A 17,819-nucleotide genomic window follows, 5' to 3' on the forward strand; every position below is an offset into this window, starting at 1 on the left:
CCAATCTTTAAAAGCAGTGTTAATGTTGAAGATGTGCAAAATGTGACAGTTTGTTACAACAATAAATATAATTTTATTTAATTTCATTTTACTGAGAATGAAACACTTGCCTTACTTTTTGAAGAACACGTGGGTTTACTATGCTATGTACTGTTAATGTGGGTGAAGAGCACATTGAAAAGTATTTTTGAAGGCATTACTTGGTGTAAAAGAAACATTGCGATAGATCACATGTGTCAAACTCGAGGCCCGGGGGCCTGATCTGGCCCGCAACCTCATTTTATGTGGCCCGCAAAGGGCAAATCATCTGCATCAACTTCCTGTTTCTAGCATATTTTCTTCACTTTTAACAACACTGAGACATGAGATATTGCCATTTATTTGTTACCAATCCTCCCCTTTTAAAATAAATTGAAAAATTGTTGAACAATTACTTACTAGCTTCTAATTTCAAAACTGGCTTTCCAATCAATTTATATGGGTTCACAGTCATACCGGCCCTCTGAGGGAAACCACAACTACGATGTGGCCCGTCCACAAAAATGAGTTTGACACCCCTGCTCTAGATGATGATAGATTTTACTATGACAATTTAAAATGGTACAGAACTGCCTACCCTCAAAATTAGAAGTATGAATAATTCATAAGACTTAAAACTCATAAAACAAAAAAATAAAATATATAAGTTTCTAAATGTTACACATCTTGAGTTTATTTCTACTGCAAATGTGGCTAAGATATGTGAGTATTTTTTTCGCTTTGAAAGACCCTATACTTATTCAGAAAGGTTGAATCAAGGCAACCAGATAACACCTTTTGCTTTAAAATTTAGTATTTAATAGTTTTTGCCTGATGATATTATTGGTTTTGAAATGCAGTGGTGATTTGTTTGGAGAAAATCCTTCTCTGACACACCAGTTACAGAGGCGACCATCACATTCTACCTCCTGTATCCGTCTTCAGGCTCTGACGTAATGGCTCGTCCTCTCATGTTGGATCTGAGAAAGGCCCAGCTTGGAAGAGCCTTCGTGATGCGAGTCTCCTCCTTCTGTCTTCTGTTGTCAGTGGTAGATGTCTTCTCTGCTCAGGCATCAAAGTTTCTGACGCCATTAGTGGTCACCCCAGAGGACACACCCAACAAATGACAAATAGGAAGACTCTCCAAAAAAATTTAATTTAAGAGGCCTATTGGGATAAACATGAAACGTGTTCGACGAACAAAAACAGTCTGTCCAGTTACCCTAACTTGGATCAATGACTCCTCACAGACACCCAACACCAATATTTATATGGTCAGTTTAAGAAAACCTTGAGTGTATCAATCGCATTTGTTGCTTTGGTCACCCTGCACATGTTTTGCATGTGCAGTCATCTGCGCCACGTCAGAGGAGTATTTACGGTCAACAAACACACCCTTTAAACAGGAACACAGATAAAATACTTTGGTAACATACTTGTGATGAGTGAGCATAGAAAGCATGTTTCATTTTTATGATATAAGCTTATTTTCCAGTTGGAAAGTCGCTCAAGCATCATTCACGCAAGACATCTATCATGATGATAATGCTTTTAATTGAGGCTCAGAATTTTATTTTACGACAAAACTATGAAAAGGATTGCCACTATCATGCGTCTCACTGGACTCATTAGAAAGGGAGTCACATTCCTTTGTAACCACATGTTTTCCTCTCCAGAACTTTGTTTTTTTATTATTTTACATTTGTGCTTTCTCAGAAGCAAGCAAAAGCACCAGTGACACTGCTTATTCTCTTTTGTTTTAATGGAGAGAAGTGCATGTCATTTTAATTCTAACAGTCCCAAATAAGCTGAACGAGTCTATTGGCCAGATACCAGGCCCCAAAGATCTTGTAGAGGGGTTAATGCTGGTATTATAGTCTTGGTGACTAGTCAGTTTGTTGACTTTACTCATCTACAATGTTTTGAGGCTGACGTTGACTAGTTGCTAATTTTGGCTTCAGGAGGAGACCTAGCCACTTAGAGCAACGCAGGAATGAGCTGAAAACAATTAGTCTGTCACTAATTAATTTAAATTGCCTTCTATTTTTAATTGCACAGATTTGGTATGTGAGGCATAACCAGTAAAGAAGTAATGAAGACAAGCTCAGGCAGGATTTTTGGAAAAACTTTCAGATCCTTATGAAGCAACAGTGTTGTTTTAATGACAGGCATGTTTTCAGGTCGTTGTCGCCTGCGGCGATGAATGAAAGCTTAAATCGCTTTGCTGTGTTTGAGCAAGCTGAGGAGACGTTTCTCATTCATTTTGCCCCTTCCCAATTGAGGATGACAAACAAATGTATCTGTTGCCTTATAAGATTGTGGTCTAAGTGTACCTCTTGGTCTAAGGGGTGTTAAGTATAGATTTGTCCCAATGGTCCAAAACAAGTCAGGGCTGACTATCTTGTTAGGCCAGGTAAATACATGAAGACAATAAGACAGCTTTTGTCCCAATTATGTGCCCCTTCCCTACCAAGTGCCCAAGTATCATATCTTGTATCTTAAAATAGTCCTATGATTATCCTTTGATCTGAGGTGCATTCAAAGTTGATTTGTCCCATTAATAGGGTGCGAAACTGGTTGAGCTGACAATCTTGTTCAATATGTCAAACTGTAGTGTGGGAAAGCAGAATAGTCCCAACCAATCGGAAAAAAAGTGCCGTCCGCAGACGGCAGAAAGTATTTTCCAAAGCATGTTTTTTGTCGATGTTGCCATCATAACACTCTTGCCAGCAGTACTCTATGGAAAAACTCGATTATCTCCGCATGCCCGCAAGTGTCTGCTCATCTCTGTGTTTGGAAGCCCAGGTTATATCATGTGAGATTTCTGCCTCTCAGCACTTGGTTTTGAGATCGATGGTGGGACAGAATAGGACACACAATAGGACCAAAAATGTTAAATGCCTCATATTCTATCTTTATGTGTGGGGACAGTCTCAGAGAGAAATCGAAAAGAGTGGCAAGCACACAGAATGAGTTTTTTTTTTTTTAAACTTTAAATACTATCACACATCGCAAGCCTTCGCATAACCCACATCGATGGTAGAGTTCAAACATTCTCTCCGGATTATATGAGCCGCTCATTGATGGGGAAAAAAAAACATTGGAAAGCATTCATCCCTTCTGTGATCTATACTTTCTGTAGAGTACTGTCCTGAAAACAAATGTCATCACCTGATGAGTGGTCTTCAACTCAAACTTTAACATAAATTGAATGAGGTTAACAGAACACAATGTAACCGCAACGAGACAACTCTGGCAAATACCAAATTCAATCAATAATTTATTACATTTCCCACATTGTACAAAACAAGATATAAAAAAGAAATTGTTTTCACAAAGAAACCAAACCTATCCCGTATAACACCCAGCTGTGATAACGTTGGCAAAGAGTGGAGAGAAAAAAAAAATAACGTGGATGACTATAGCCAGTCCTCATGTCTCTGTTCTGCCGCCGCAGTCAGTAAATGTCATGTTTGTTTTTTATGACAGGTGTCAGCCAGCGTTCCAAATACTGAACAGTTTCAAGTTTCTTAGAATAAAGAGTAACATTTCCTCTCACTGATGTTGCTTTTTTCCCCCAGAAATATTCCCAACTGTGTACTGGGTGACAACATGCAACATAAATAAATGTGAACAAAAGTGACCTTCAAACTACTGGGAAAAAAAAAACATATATCCTTCAACACTGAAGTGAGTGTGTCAGTGAGTGTTCATCATATATTGCACATATTCAAATTAGTCTGTCCCTATCGAAAGGCAAGTCTCCTGAACAGTCAGATGAGGAAAGAGAGGAGTGCTCAAGAGCTGATGCCACCCTGTGGCCAGCAACTTTTGCCAAATGGCATCCCAGTTCAACAAATAGGCAAGATTCCTCCCATTTAGTGACATTTTTTCCATGGTAAAACTCCGCATACAACTGCATTCCCATCAACGTCTTAACAGCACCAATAGCAAAATCATCCCGCTCATCTCTTCTTCTTGCTCTGTCGAAGTATCTTCTTCCGCTTCAGGATCATCTCATAGAGTTTCTCCAGGCCCATCTGTAGGCCTTGACCGTCCAGCGCTGAGCAGCCTTGTGTGTGGTGAAGTGTGGATGAGCTCATTTCATGGAGAGACAGCGCTTTCTCCACCTGAGAGAGGGAACAAGATTAGCCGGATTAGACACATACTGGTAACAAAATTGTGATCACAAATTTGTATTTGGTGATGTGTTGGCTGCATGTGTAATTTGGCGGCTTGGTGATGAGATGTCAAAATACAAATTGATGCTTTTAATGTTTTTGGGGCTAACCCTGTACTTGCTTTTTTCTTAGTTTCAAAGTTAAGTATCAGACTCAGGGCTTGCTTGTGCGCAAGTAGAACCCACCTAGGTCCACCCCTGGTCATCCACCCATCATGGAAGTCCTAACAGTGCTGGCAGATCTTGCAGAGGGCGGAGGGGGGAATTTGGCAAGCAGTGGCTCATTTGCATGAGATAAAACCACACCCCAAAACAGGTTATTTCAAAAGTGCTGTTAAAAAAGGACAAAGTTGTAATTCCTGATTCTAGGCATATTTACACCTAGGGGTGTCTGAAACATTTTAATCGGACACCTGCAAAATGTCTCCAATTGTGGAAAAAAAAATAAGTTGTCTTATTTCAGGAAAAAGAGGTGAGTGAATGGTCACGCAATTTGAGATTCAATGAACTTGTGTTTGAGGTTTTAAACTTTACGTGGCAAACACCGAAAAACAGGCATGGAATTATTACTTCATGAAACGTCAAAAACCGTGAAGAGACCACTGGTCATTCACATTTGCATACAAAATGGTTAAAACATTACAATATTTATCCCATTAGAAATTTGAGCCACCAAGTTTTTTTGTTTAAAGTGTCTATCATCTTTGGACCTGAGGGAAAACAAAAGAACATTAAACTTGGTGATAATTGTCATGATTGATATATGATCAACTACATTATATGCTAATGTTACACAGGGCAGGTGTAAATGTTGCCCTATAAAATGGAATTGCTAAACTCATTGCAGGTCATTCACATCATCCGTCAACCCATTATCTAAGTAGAGTGTTGTGGGTGTGCTGGAGCCTGTCCCAGCTGTCTTCGGGCGGGAGGCAAGGTACAACCTCAGTTGGTCGGCAGCCAATCGCAGGGCACACAAAGACAAACATTCACGCTCACAACCACTTAGGGAAAATTTAGAGCAGGCGTGGGAAAACTACGGCCCGGGGGTCACATGCAGCCCGTTAAACCTTTTAATTCGGCCTGCCGAACTTGAAAAAAATTAAATGGATAAACCTTGTTAATGTTTTATTTTCTAAATACTGTGGTTTTTCAAAGACATATATATTGTTGTAATACTTTTGTTCACTTTCATTTAAAATGAAATGTATTTTTCTTCTCTCTGAGGTGAGGTTACCAAAATATTCCATCCATCGGCTCCTGGTCCCGCACTTCTGTCAAATTTTAGAACCCATTGTGGCCCGCCAATCAAAAGATTTGCCTACCCCTTGATTTAAGGTGTTCAATTAACCTACCATGCATGTTTTTGGAATGTGGGAGGAAACCAGAGCACCCGGAGAAAATTCATGCAGGCACGGGGAGAACATATGCAATCTCTACACAGGAAGGCCGGAACTGTGAGGCGGACGTGCTAACCTGTCGCCCACCATCATGCAGTAAAAAGCATTGCTTTATGATGAAGGTTGTCAATCACTGCAATGCTAACTTCATGAAAAAGAAAACCATAAAATACCTCTGAAGCTGACATAGCTGATTCCAGGTCCTGTTTGTTTGCCAGAACCAGCACAGGCACCCCTAGATTCTCAGCAGACCGAGTGATCCTGTGAAGCTCCATCTTCGCTTCCTCCATACGCTCAGCCTCAGCTGCATCCACCACAAACACTAGGCCATCAGTCCTCCGAGTATACGACTTCCAGAGAGGTCTCAATTTCTCCTGACCGCCAACATCCCACACCTGGAAAGCCGATGTGTTGGCTTTGGAATTCCCTATGGGCACTTTAATACGTTCCATGTTGAAGCCTTTGGTGGGGATTGTCTCAACAAATTCTCGAAGTTTGAGTCTGTAGAGGAGCGAGGTTTTCCCTGCATTGTCCAAACCAATCACAACAATGTGCAAGGACTGGAGGTTGGGGAGGAATGTGGTGTTGGGGGAAATGTCTGTAAACTGGTTGCCCATGTTTCTGTCCAGACCAGTGGAAGAATCCACCCTGAGATTTCCACTCCTGTCTGACTTTCCTTGGGAGGGCAAGAGTGGAGGGATGGAAAGGGCTGTGTGGCCTGGGGACAGCAGATTGCTGTAGCTTCAGTTGTTGGAGGCCTGGAGGAGAAAAGAGTGGGGGAGGGACACATGAGACAGCGTGTAAAAAAGAGCGCTGGCCAATTAGAGATTCCCAAATCTATCTACACATGTGCTACGGTACGAAGTCAAAGTGTGTATAAATGATGAAAGAACGTTCAAATATGTGCAGTACTCAAAGGGTGAGGACTTCAAAGGGCCAAAAAAAAATCCTAATTTGGATCACGGCTGAAATTGCCATCCACCTCAATTTGTCATCACGTTTCTTGGGTTATGCATGGTTGCATGGAGAGCCTTTGAAATTAATTATCTACGCAACAATGCCTGTAACTTCATGTACTCGCATAAAAAAACACAGCTTTTGGTCGAGAACTTCACGTGCTATCCTTTCATCAAAACGATCTGCTATTAGTTAAAAACAACAACTGCCAAAAATAAAAAAACATCGCCCGTTTTGTCAGCTTACTTAGAGCGATGACAATTTTAAAATTTTAAGAAAGGTCCCGTATGGCCAATCCCTATTGCAAGTTTATACCTGGTCCTTAAAACAAACGGATGATGAAATACAACAGACTTCTTAGTGGGGGTTGCAAAACAAATGTCTACTCGCCCTAACTGCGTCTTAATATACCGGCGGTAATAAAATAAAAATGAAAAAGAAAAGATAAAAAAACTTTGCAGAGACAAACGGTTATTTTCGATAAAAACGTGGTTTGTGGTTTTAAAGTTCAAGGCGAGCTTCCAGGGTGGTGAAAAAGCAAGTTAACAGACAAAGGTTGGGAGAAATGACAATTTGGACCAGGTGTCTAACATTAAGTTAACTTGAGTAACCAAATGCTTGTTTCAATTCAAAGTAAACTTCCAGCTTTCGATGTGGAGAAAACGAACGAGACCCGACTGTGTATTGCAAAACTCACCTTCTTGCACTTCCACACAGCTTGAACACAATGGTTCGTTGCTACGGCACTATTCAGTTATAAATACCCAATTAAGTCTTCAATTAAAAATCGCAATCCATTAATCCAGCGTTAGAAGACAAGCAACGGTAGGTAACGTAGCGCACCGTGCCGGTTGCTTACGTGTGGCTGAGAAAGTGACAGACTGAAGCGAAGAAGAAGGAGCACCGCCCAAAAAACGCCCCCCAGCCCCCACCAGTTTCTTAAATAACTAGTGCACGGTGGCCGACAAAGGAAAAAAAAATCAAACGTCACACAGCTTAGGGTAGGTCCCAGTAACATAAGCCTTTGCTGCACACGTTTCGTTCTTTATCTTATTTTGGGAGCGAATGCTGCCGCGAATAAGTACTTTCGGTACGTCATGGGTTAACGTGCAGACTTTTTTAATGAGACAAACTTCAGATTCATATTTTGACAGCGGAAGCGCATTACGGCATAAAAAAATAAAGCATAGCAATAGCACCATCTGTCGTTTCTAAAAGAAAGTGCATAGGTAAGGTAATGCATTATTTTTTTAACAAATGAAAAGTAAAAATATAGGTTTTAAAACAGTGGTGGGTAGCAAAGATTTACAAAATAATTCGTCACTGTACTTAAATATAGTTATCTGTGCTTGAGTATTTGTTCATCTGATGACTTTTTACTTTTACTCAGGACTCCAGACTGCCCACAACTGGTAGTAGCACTTCGCCCCTAAAATTTAATAAGACAGTGCGAGTTCAGTTTTCATCTACTTGCTGTACGGCCATTGATGATTTATTTATTTTTGTTAATTATTACTCTTGAATATTTTTAAGTTACAACGATCTGCTCCACACTTTGGTCCATTTAACAGTTATGTACAGTGAAATTTACATTTATAAATAATAAACATTTACTTCTCATGTTGATTTACAGCGTGTACAGCTAAATATTCTAAATATTTTCCTTTTTTTTTTTTAAAATCTTAAATAAATGAAAAATAAAATAAAATATAAAAAGTGATTCCGGAGCCCTGCTTTTCACATCTCTTCTGTCTGCTCCTTACTTTGCCAAATAGGCTTGTTAGTTTTTTCATTTTTTTCAACCTTGCTGAGCATGACACGAGATGAAAAGACTTAAATAGAAAGAGGTAAAGACGTATATGCGAAACCTTCTTGCGCATTGTCCAAATGTGCAAAAGCACTTCTTCCTTGCACGTGTGACTGTGAAGGGGAACTTTAAACTTGTCTTTTTTAAACACAAGACGTCACCACAGTACCACCAAAGATAATAGCCGATGTTTTAGACTTTGTTCATGTTTACAACTGTGCCTTCCACTGGGCATATACAGCACTGCGGTCAGGCCATTCACACCTGATTAAAAAAAAAATCATTAAAAATTCAGTTTCTGTTATCCCGCAACCAGAACAGTGCTGGGGCACACTACGCCACCCCACGTATCCAACCAAAGTACTACCATTAATATCTGATGTTGAATTTCAAAATAAAAGGAGGAAGAAATCTGAACAGTTAACCTTTACAAGGTCTGATTAAAAAAAAAAGAAGATTATAAATTCCGTTTTCATTATCGCGCAACAAGACCACAGCTGAAGCACACTATAACACCCAAGGTAGCCAACCAAAGTACTTTCATTAAGATCTGATGTTGCATTTTAAAATGAAAGGCAGAAGAGATCTGAACTTTTGACTTTTACTCCTAATTTCCACAAATCATTAAAAATCCAATTTTCGTTATCCCGCAACCAGATATCAGAATCAAAGAATCCAAATCAGAATGTCTTTATTTCCCCTATAGGGACATTAGTGTTGCATCAGCAGCACACAATGTGCACAATGACAATATCAATGGTGAAGATAAAACAGACATAAAAAAAAACAAGGCAACTCCATACCCATACAAAACATAGCTAATAAACGTTGAGTGCAGACCTCCTACGAAAACATTTTATTGCAATAAGATAGGCCTCTTCCAAAAAGTGCTTCTTTTTAGAGAAGAGCTTTCTACATGATAAAAATAATGAGAATTGGAAATGATGTGTCATAAACAGAATTGAACATATCCAGAGAGAAGACTACAAAGCAGTCCTGTGCTTCTTCTCCATGTTGCTGCAACAGTTCGACCTTGACCGGACCAACAGCGTTCACCTCTTCTGCTGCCATTACATCTTCATTCCCTGAATGCAAGATGAGCTTGATCCATTTCCAAGATGGCAGAAGTGGTTATGCAACCACGGCCATTTTGTAAATGATTAATATTGAAAAAAAAAATGAAAAAAACACACACAACAGAGGTTGTTATCCTACTAATATATTCAAGCAGAGGATTGCAAAAACTCACAATTTCATTGTTATCAAATATAAGGATCTATCTTCAATTGAAAATTGTATTGTCAAGGTGTTTTGGATTGAAATAGTGCACCCATCTACAGATGACTATTTTCAGTTCTTTATAACCTACAGAATGTCTTCAAACACTGCTGTAAATGATAATAAAGAACAGTGCATTTGAAAAAAAAAAAAAAAACTTTATTTTGGACAAAAATACTGTTATATCAATGAGAGGTTTGTGTAAAAACATTACAATTATTTTCTAACACTTGAGGAAATTATGATGAGTGCCCTTTGTGTGTACTATTTACATTAGCCAGAGAAAACATAATTTGTATAATTATTTGGAATATGGTGGAGTATGGAATTTTAAATAATGGGATAAAAAATGATAAGTCTTGAGTTGATTACGTATCTTAAATGCTGATGCTTGATGGTCATTTTTAAGAGACCTGCTAGCAGGAGGACCGGCGCCACTTCATCTTGTCTTGTCTGTGTTTACATGGGGTCGGAGGGCCGATCATTTTTATGAATAAGCACAGAGTGTCGAGGCCACAAGGGTACAGAGATAGCGGCCAGGGGGCGGGGGACTGACTGGTAAAAAAGGGTCAAGTGCCCAGCTCTGAAAGCAACGCACCTTCGATTACGCCAGTGCTTCTCAATTAGTTTCTGTTACGCCCCGCCCCCCCCGAAAGAAGAAAACATCTCACGCCCCACCCCACCACCCACTCTCCGCTGCAACTATAAATGAGAGCATTTCGGTTCCAAAACAAACTTTTATTCTCCACTGTACAATGGGCAATGAGAGTGCCACTGCCATCTACCTTAGTGGATGTGCAACTACACTTTATTGTCGTACGGTGGAAAAAAAGCATATTCCCCAGGTTCACGCGCGCCCCCTTCGGCATCGCACCGTGCCCCCCATGGGGGCCCGCCCCCCTATTTGAGAAGCACTGGGATAGGTCGAGGTGTGCCAAGAGTGGTTGGAGAGGCCTCTCCTATCCTGGCAATTAGACATTAGCAAAGCAGCTCTACTATTGTGTATGCTCAACCCTGCCTACGGCGCCTGCCAGACCCGACAGTAATTTACAAATATCCCAATATCTCATCTGGGATGATAAAAGCCGCTAGAACGCTTCAATTTGAACTGTAATCCAATGTCGATAAACATACACACGGTTAGAGTATCCAGCAGCGAAGGTAAAAGTAAAGTTAAAGGCCCCTGACTCTTTTTGTTGAGGTTTTCATCATATTCATTCCCTCAGCCTGACTAAGTCGACAAAATTGTGAGAAAAACGACCCATGCTTCCCTTGTGTGTGATGAACAATAACTCTTAAGTGTCTTCATCCAAGCCCTTGTGCTACACTTGCCTATGGCTGCTTGCTGAGCTGGGCACTTGCCTCTTTTTTGTCGGGCAGTCCCCCGCCCTTCAGCCAAAATCTCTGTACTGTATCAGCCTCGACCCTATGGCCTTATTCATAAAAATTGACGGCCACTGACCCCGGCCCAAAAAAGCATCGGTGCATGACACTGCTGCGGGAGGGACGCTAACGGCAGAGGTTTATTTAAACATCGTTAACTGGTTAATTTACTGCTCAAATCTGCTTACCTTATATGGGCTTATTCGTCTCTGTATTATTAGTCTCTTTCTTTTTCTTTCTTCTTCCCCATGAACGTGCCCAATGCAACTGTTGGTGTTATAGGGATTGTTGTACAGGACGTGCCCAACGATGTACCCATAAGGGTTTGAACCGATCAGTCAATTAGTTGACGGCTCATTAATCCATTCAAAATAAATTTATACACAAACACCTTCACGGCCTCACAGAGAGTCAGAGCTTAGAGAACTCTGGAAAGAATCCACCTAAGACAGTAGCAGGGTTGCTACAATATATCATTGCAAATAATTATAGTTCTATAGCGAGTAAGTATTTTTCATGTTGGGGTACTAAATGAAAATAGGTGATTTTTGAGAAGGCAGAAATTTCATTCTTGACACTTGTTGGCATGAAAAAATAAAACATATGTGCAGTGTACTGTTACTTGGGGGCCCCACTAAAAACATGACTCAAAAGGTAGCAAACTGCCGACAAGTGAAAACTGTATAACAGTATAAGAGTGGTCAACTCTGCCTTTGAGTTATTCTCTGGATTTACTACAGAATGCTCCACGCACGCACACCCCCACACACTCACGCACCCACACGCACGCATGCACACCCCCACACACACGCGCGCGTACACGCGCACGCACGCACGCACGCACACGCACACTCGCACACATTTTAAACGTTATTTTTAATATTTCATACACAAAAACAGTCCTTAAACGTTATACAATGTTTTTACAAAGAAGTCAGGGTGAACTCCACATTGGCAATCAGTCTTTGGTGGCCTTCGATACATGATATGCAACTAGAGTTACAAAGGCAGGCTAGTACAATTACCAGTGAGCTGCAGCAAGGATTTATCCACCCGTCTTTCTCCTTTCAAACAAAGCAGTCGAAGAGAGCATTAAGTTGCCAGTAAACCACTAATAGAGGTGAGAAAGAGGAGTGGAGTAAAGCAACACGACAATTTCAGACTCCACCAATATCTCATAGAGGCTGGAATATTTCGCTTTGTAGACCAACAAGCTTGGTGAGTATTTGCTATTATTTATTTGTTGGGAGTTGCTTGGTGGTAGTTACTAAGTGTAAGCAAGATGGTCTCACTAAAACCAGTTTAATTACGGTACATGATGCAGCTCATAATATAATGTGCAATATTCAATTAGATGACTTGAGTGATGTTTGGAATGTAATGCCAACTATTTCTTCTGTGTTTCCGTCATTGACTTTTGAAAAGCATTTGAGCTGGTACATTCATATGCAGTTGTTTTGAAATATCAGCGAGTTGCTGCATTGGCATGTGGTCTGTCACAAGAGAAGAAAACAGGAATGAAGACAGACAGAGTTCTCAAAGACATGCTAACACTCCTTGCGAGGTTGTCACAATAGACTTACACTTCAGAAATCTATTTTAGAGACAAAAATAATTCTGTACTCAATATTTTCTTCATCTGTTTAAATGAGGTGCAGCTGTCAGGTGCACAGAGCACCGGGTTCAATTCTCAATATGGCATATTCTCTTAATCATTCTGTGAATGGGGGATGAAGTGACTGGAAAGCATTTTGAGTGAATTAAAAAAAAAACATATAACAATGTAAATAAAGCAAATATTCGATTTAACTGTTTGCCTTCTTCCACAAAACATACAATACCATGTGAATGAATGCAAAGTAAGCCTCTTAGACAAAGATCAGTAATGGGAAGATGTCCTGTAAACGTCTTCCAGGTGCTGTCTAAGATGTCAGCAATGCATTGGGAGGCCAGACGACGTCAGAGTGCTCTGGATCGAAGGCTGGCTAGAGACAAGCAGCAAGTATACGATCCCTAAATTATGACAATACTTTACTTCTAACACTTGAGTACAAAACCAAGCTTGGAACATAAACTAACGCAGTATTTTGTACAGTAGCAATCATTTGGAAGTTATTGTCAGTTATGATATTGTACTATACTTTGAAACAGTGTTTTTTACGCCAAGTACCACCTAAAAAAAGCTGATCTTATTGTTCCTCATAAATGAGGCAGAGGTTTTATTCCTAAAGGTTATACCTTTATATATGTAAGCCACTATACATAAGGCACAGTTTGCATAATAACACTGATAGAAGGAGGGAAAAAATACATAAATTATGATTTCATTAAAATGCATTGCACATGAAAGGTAAATAAAAAATTCACACTTGAATTAATGTTTAAATAAAAAGCTCTCAAAGATTGGATACAAAATACTGTACATAAAAGTTCAATACAACTGAACTGTGCTTAAAAATGTACTTGACATGCAAAGGAAAACATGTGCCGGTACTGTAGTGAATTATGAAAAAATAAAAAGAACAGTTTCTCACGCTTACTTCTAAAATATCCTATTTTATGTTTTGAATTTTGCAATAATTCCATGTATTTAATTGTGATTCTTTCACGTACCTCCGGGGAGAGCTAAGTGGTACAGAATCACTACTTGAATACTGTCAGGAGTCGCCTTGCGGCGATGAGGAGGTGGACCCAAGAAGCGAGGAAGCAGGGGTAGGTGAAGCTTTAAGGAGATTTATTGTGGAGCTTGGTGGGGACGAACAACGGGGCGTGGGCAAAGAAACAACACAGGCAACTGAACGAGACTAACTGGACGATGACAAGGACCAAACACGAGACGGGAACGAGCCAGGCGGACAGGGAACGAAGACAAGTACAACAACGGGAGCGAAGCGCAAGTCGTGAGAGTCCGAGGTGACGTGGCAACAGGAGGCAAACAGGGTAATGACCCGACACTGCGTTGTCGGTCTGGAAGGTTTAAATAGTCCGGGTACTTAGGGGAGCAGATGGGAAGCAGGTGCGTGATGATGACTAGGAACAGGTGCGTAGCTGGTGAGAACGAAAACAATAACAAAGGCACATGGCAGGGAGGTGATGAAAACAATAACAAAAGGCACATGGCAGGAAGGAGGGAAGAAAATAACAACAAAAACACTGACGTGGCAGACACGGGTCATGACAGTACCCCCCCCTCAAGGGACGGCTTCCAGACGTCCCAAACGAAAACAGTCAAAAATGAAACCAAGTCCAAGAACGAGGGTGGGCGGAAGGGGGCCGGTAGGTGGGAACAAGGCCCGCGAACTAGGCCGGTCTGGCGGATGTCCAGGGGGCCAGACCAGCGAGCCCCGACGGGGCCATTCGGGCGGACGTCCGGGAGGCGGGACCAAGGCCCGCGAACTAGGCTGGTCTGGCGGATGTCCAGGGGGCCAGACCAGCGAGTCCCGACGGGGCCATTCGGGCGGACGTCCGGGAGGCGGGACCAAGGCCCGCGAACTAGGCCGGTCTGGCGGATGTCCAGGGGGCCAGACCAGCGAGTCCCGACGGGGCCATTCAGGCGGGCGTCCGGGAGGCCCGATCAACAAGTCCACCCGTGAACACTCAGGCGGACGTCCGGGCGCACCCGAGACCGGAACGTGGAGCGGCGGCTGGTCGTCCAGCCCCGCCGAGTCAGGAACGTGGAGCGGCGGCTGGTCGTCCAGCCCCGCCGAGTCAGGAACGTGGAGCGGCGGCTGGTCGTCGAACCCCGCCGAGACAGGAACTTGGAGCGGCGGCAGGTCGTCGAGCCCCGCCGAAGCAGGAACGTGGAGCGGCGGCTGGTCCTCGAGCCCCGCCGAGACAGGAACGTGGAGCGGCGGCTGGTCCTCGAGCCCCGCCGAGACAGGAACGTGGAGCGGCGGCTGGTCCTCGAGCCCCGCCGAGACAGGAACGTGGAGCGGCGGCTGGTCCTCGAGCCCCGCCGAGACAGGAACGTGGAGCGGCGGCTGGTCCTCGAACCCCGCCGAGACAGGAACGTGGAGCGGCGGCTGGTCCTCCAACCCCGCCGAGACCGGAACGTGGCACGGCGGCTGGTCCTCCAACCCCGCCGAGACCGGAACGTGGCACGGCGGCTGGTCCTCCAACCCCGCTGAGACAGGAACGTGGAGTGGCGGCAGGTCATCGAACCCCGCCGGGACTGGAACGTGGCACGGCGGCTGGTCCTCCAACCCCGCTGAGACAGGAACGTGGAGCGGCGGCAGGTCATCGCACCCCGCCGGGACAGGAACGTGGAGCGGCGGCTGGTCCTCGAACCCCGCCGAGACAGGAACGTGGAGCGGCGGCTGGTCCTCGAACCCCGCCGAGACCGGAACGTGGCACGGCGGCTGGTCCTCCAACCCCGCTGAGACAGGAACGTGGAGCGGCGGCGGTTCGTCGGATGCCGCCGAGGCAAGGGCGGCAGGCGGCGGCTGGTCATCGTCCACCGCTGAGGCAGGAATCTGGAGCGGTAGTGGATCGTCGGACGCCGCCGACACGGAGGCGAGAAGTGGCGGTGGTTCATCTGGCACCGCAGGGCCAGAGGCGAGAGGCGACGGCGGTTCATCGGACGCCGCCGAGAACGGGACTTGGAGCCGCGGCGGGCCGGGCGCAGCGGGGACCGGGACTGGTAGCGGACGCAGGGCGTGCTCCGCCGCGACAGGGACTTGTGACGGACGCAAGGCATGCTCCGCCAGAACTGGGACTTGTGGCGGACGCGGGGCCTGCTCCGCCGGAACCGGGACTGGGGGCGGACGCAGAACGTGCTCCGCCGGGATAGGGACTTGTGGCGGACGCATGGCGTGCTCTGCCGGAACAGGGACTTGTGGCGGACGCAGGACGTGCTCCGCCAGAACAGGGACTTGTGGCGGAGGCATGGCGTGCTCCGCCGGAACAGGGACTTGGGGCGGACGCATGGAGTGCTCCGCCGGAACAGGGACTTGGGGCGGACGCATGGAGTGCTCCGCCGGAACAGGGACTGGTGGCGGACGCAGGACGTGCTCCGCCAGAACAGGGACTTGTGGCGGACACAGAACGTGCTCCGCCAGAACAGGGACTTGTGGCGGACGCAGGACGTGCTCCGCCGGAACAGGGACTGATGGCGGACACAGGGCGTGCTCCGCCGGGATAGGGACTTGTGGCGGACGCAGGACGTGCTCCGCCGGAACAGGGACTTGTGGCGGACGCAGGACGTGCTCCGCCGGAACAGGGACTGGTGGCGGACGCAGGGCGTGCTCCGCCGGACCAGGGACTTGTGGCGGACGCCGAATGTGCTCCGCCAGAACTGGGACTTGTGGCGGACGCATGGCGTGCTCCGCCGGAACAGGGACTGGTGGCGGACGCAGGGCGTGCTCCGCCGGAACAGGGACTGGTGGCGGACGCAGGACGTGCTCCGCCGGAACAGGAACTTGAAGCGCTGGCGAGGCGCCGGAGCGGGGGTCAGCAGCTCTCGGGAAGCCAGAACAGGCCCCAGCAGCTCGGGGGGAACCGGGACGGGGCTTATCATCTGGCGGGGAGCCGGAACGGGACTCATCTGCTGGCGGGGAGCCGGCACGGGGCGCGGCAGCTGGCGGGGAACCGGAACGGGGCTCGGCAGCTGGCGGGGAGCCGGGAAGGGGCTCAGCAGCTGGCGGGGAGCCGGGAAGGGGCTCAGCAGCTGGGGAGGAGCCGGAACGGGGCTCAGCAGCTAGCGGGGAGCTGAGACGGGGCTCAGCAGCTGACAGGGAGCCCGGACGGGACGCTGCGGCTGGCAAGGAGCCCGGACGGGACGCTGCGGCTGGCAAGGAGCCGGGACGGGACTCAGCAGCTGGCGGGGAGCCGAAAAGGGGCTCAGCAGCTGGGGAGGAACCGGAACGGGGCTCAGCAGCTAGCGGGGAGCTGAGACGGGGCTCAGCAGCTGGCAGAGAGCCGGGATGGGACGCTGCGGCTGGAGAGGAGCCGGGACAAAGCTCAGTAGCTGGCGGGGGGGCGACAGAGGGCCGGATGCAGCAGTCGGTCCGGGCACAGCCGAACCGGGGGCCCTGATCCCTATCAGCCTGCCGCCATAGGGAATCAGGGGAATGGGGAACACGCGGGACCAAGGTTACAGGGGCTGGTGAACGCGAGCTAGGGGGTGCCAGGGGAACGTGAGCAGGTGCTAAAACCGATGGTGAACGAGGGGAACGACGTGGCCGTGATCTACGTGATTTGGGACGTGAAGTGCGCGAGGTGGATTGGGAGGTGGTCTTGGAAGACTCAAACGAAAAAGGTGTCAGGAATGGTTCGGGGGGGAAAAAGTGACTGGTACTAACTGTGTCCGGGTGGCGCTGAGCGTCTAACAAGGCGTAGATGTGGTCTGCATCGTACTCGTGATCCGAGTCGACAAAAACGTGCGGGGCATAGTGCTCAGAATCATCTGCTAAATCATTATCAACTAAAGCGTGAGTGGGTGAATTGGCCTGGTGATCAAAATTGTCGTCGTAATCGGAATCAATGGTACAGTGTGGAGGAAGGTCGGGAAGGAAGACGAGGGCGTTACCGTGAAAGGAAGACGAGGTACGGGGCTGGTCGGCAGGCTGGTGAGGGGCAGGCACCGGAGGCTGCACGGTCGGTGCAGCTGACGTGGGGGCTGCATGGGTTGCTGCAGCTGACGTGGAGGCGACGTGGGTTGCTGCTACGGACGTGGAGGCGACGTGGGTTGCTGCAGATGACGTGGAGGCGGGACGCCTTTCAGCCAGCTGTCGGTCGGCCAGCTGTGCCAGCCTCATGCTCTCCACCATCTTGACCTCCAGCTCCACCATCTGAGCTG

At 46.0% G+C, this 17,819-nt stretch overlaps 1 protein-coding gene across 1 annotated transcript; it reads right to left on the reverse strand.

Moving 5' to 3' along the window:
• Positions 1-3,285: 3,285 nt before the first annotated feature.
• Positions 3,286-7,478, reverse strand: LOC148323026 (ADP-ribosylation factor-like protein 4D). The gene is made up of 3 exons (XM_088317024.1): positions 7,253-7,478; positions 5,772-6,356; positions 3,286-4,148 (listed from the first exon to the last, which is right to left on the reverse strand). The coding sequence occupies exons 2-3, from the start codon at positions 6,213-6,215 to the stop codon at positions 3,984-3,986; spliced, it is 609 nt and encodes a 202-aa protein (XP_088173150.1). The 5' UTR covers positions 6,216-6,356; positions 7,253-7,478; the 3' UTR covers positions 3,286-3,983.
• Positions 7,479-17,819: the final 10,341 nt, after the last annotated feature.

The sequence above is a fragment of the Idiotropiscis lumnitzeri genome, chromosome 15 (assembly GCF_059441095.1).
Source record: "Idiotropiscis lumnitzeri isolate Australia: NSW breed Sydney's pygmy pipehorse chromosome 15, RoL_Ilum_1.0, whole genome shotgun sequence".
NCBI lineage: Eukaryota > Metazoa > Chordata > Actinopteri > Syngnathiformes > Syngnathidae > Idiotropiscis > Idiotropiscis lumnitzeri.

What these genes read in the sequence shown, in the direction of transcription:
- LOC148323026 (XM_088317024.1), bottom strand. Translation starts at nt 6,215, where the DNA reads ATGGGCAACCAGTTTACAGACATTTCCCCCAACACCACATTCCTCCCC. An exon ending in CAGCTATGTCAGCTTCAGAG is followed by an intron (nt 4,149 to 5,771) that starts GTATTTTATGGT and finishes TCCCTCTCTCAG; the next exon opens with GTGGAGAAAGCGCTGTCTCT.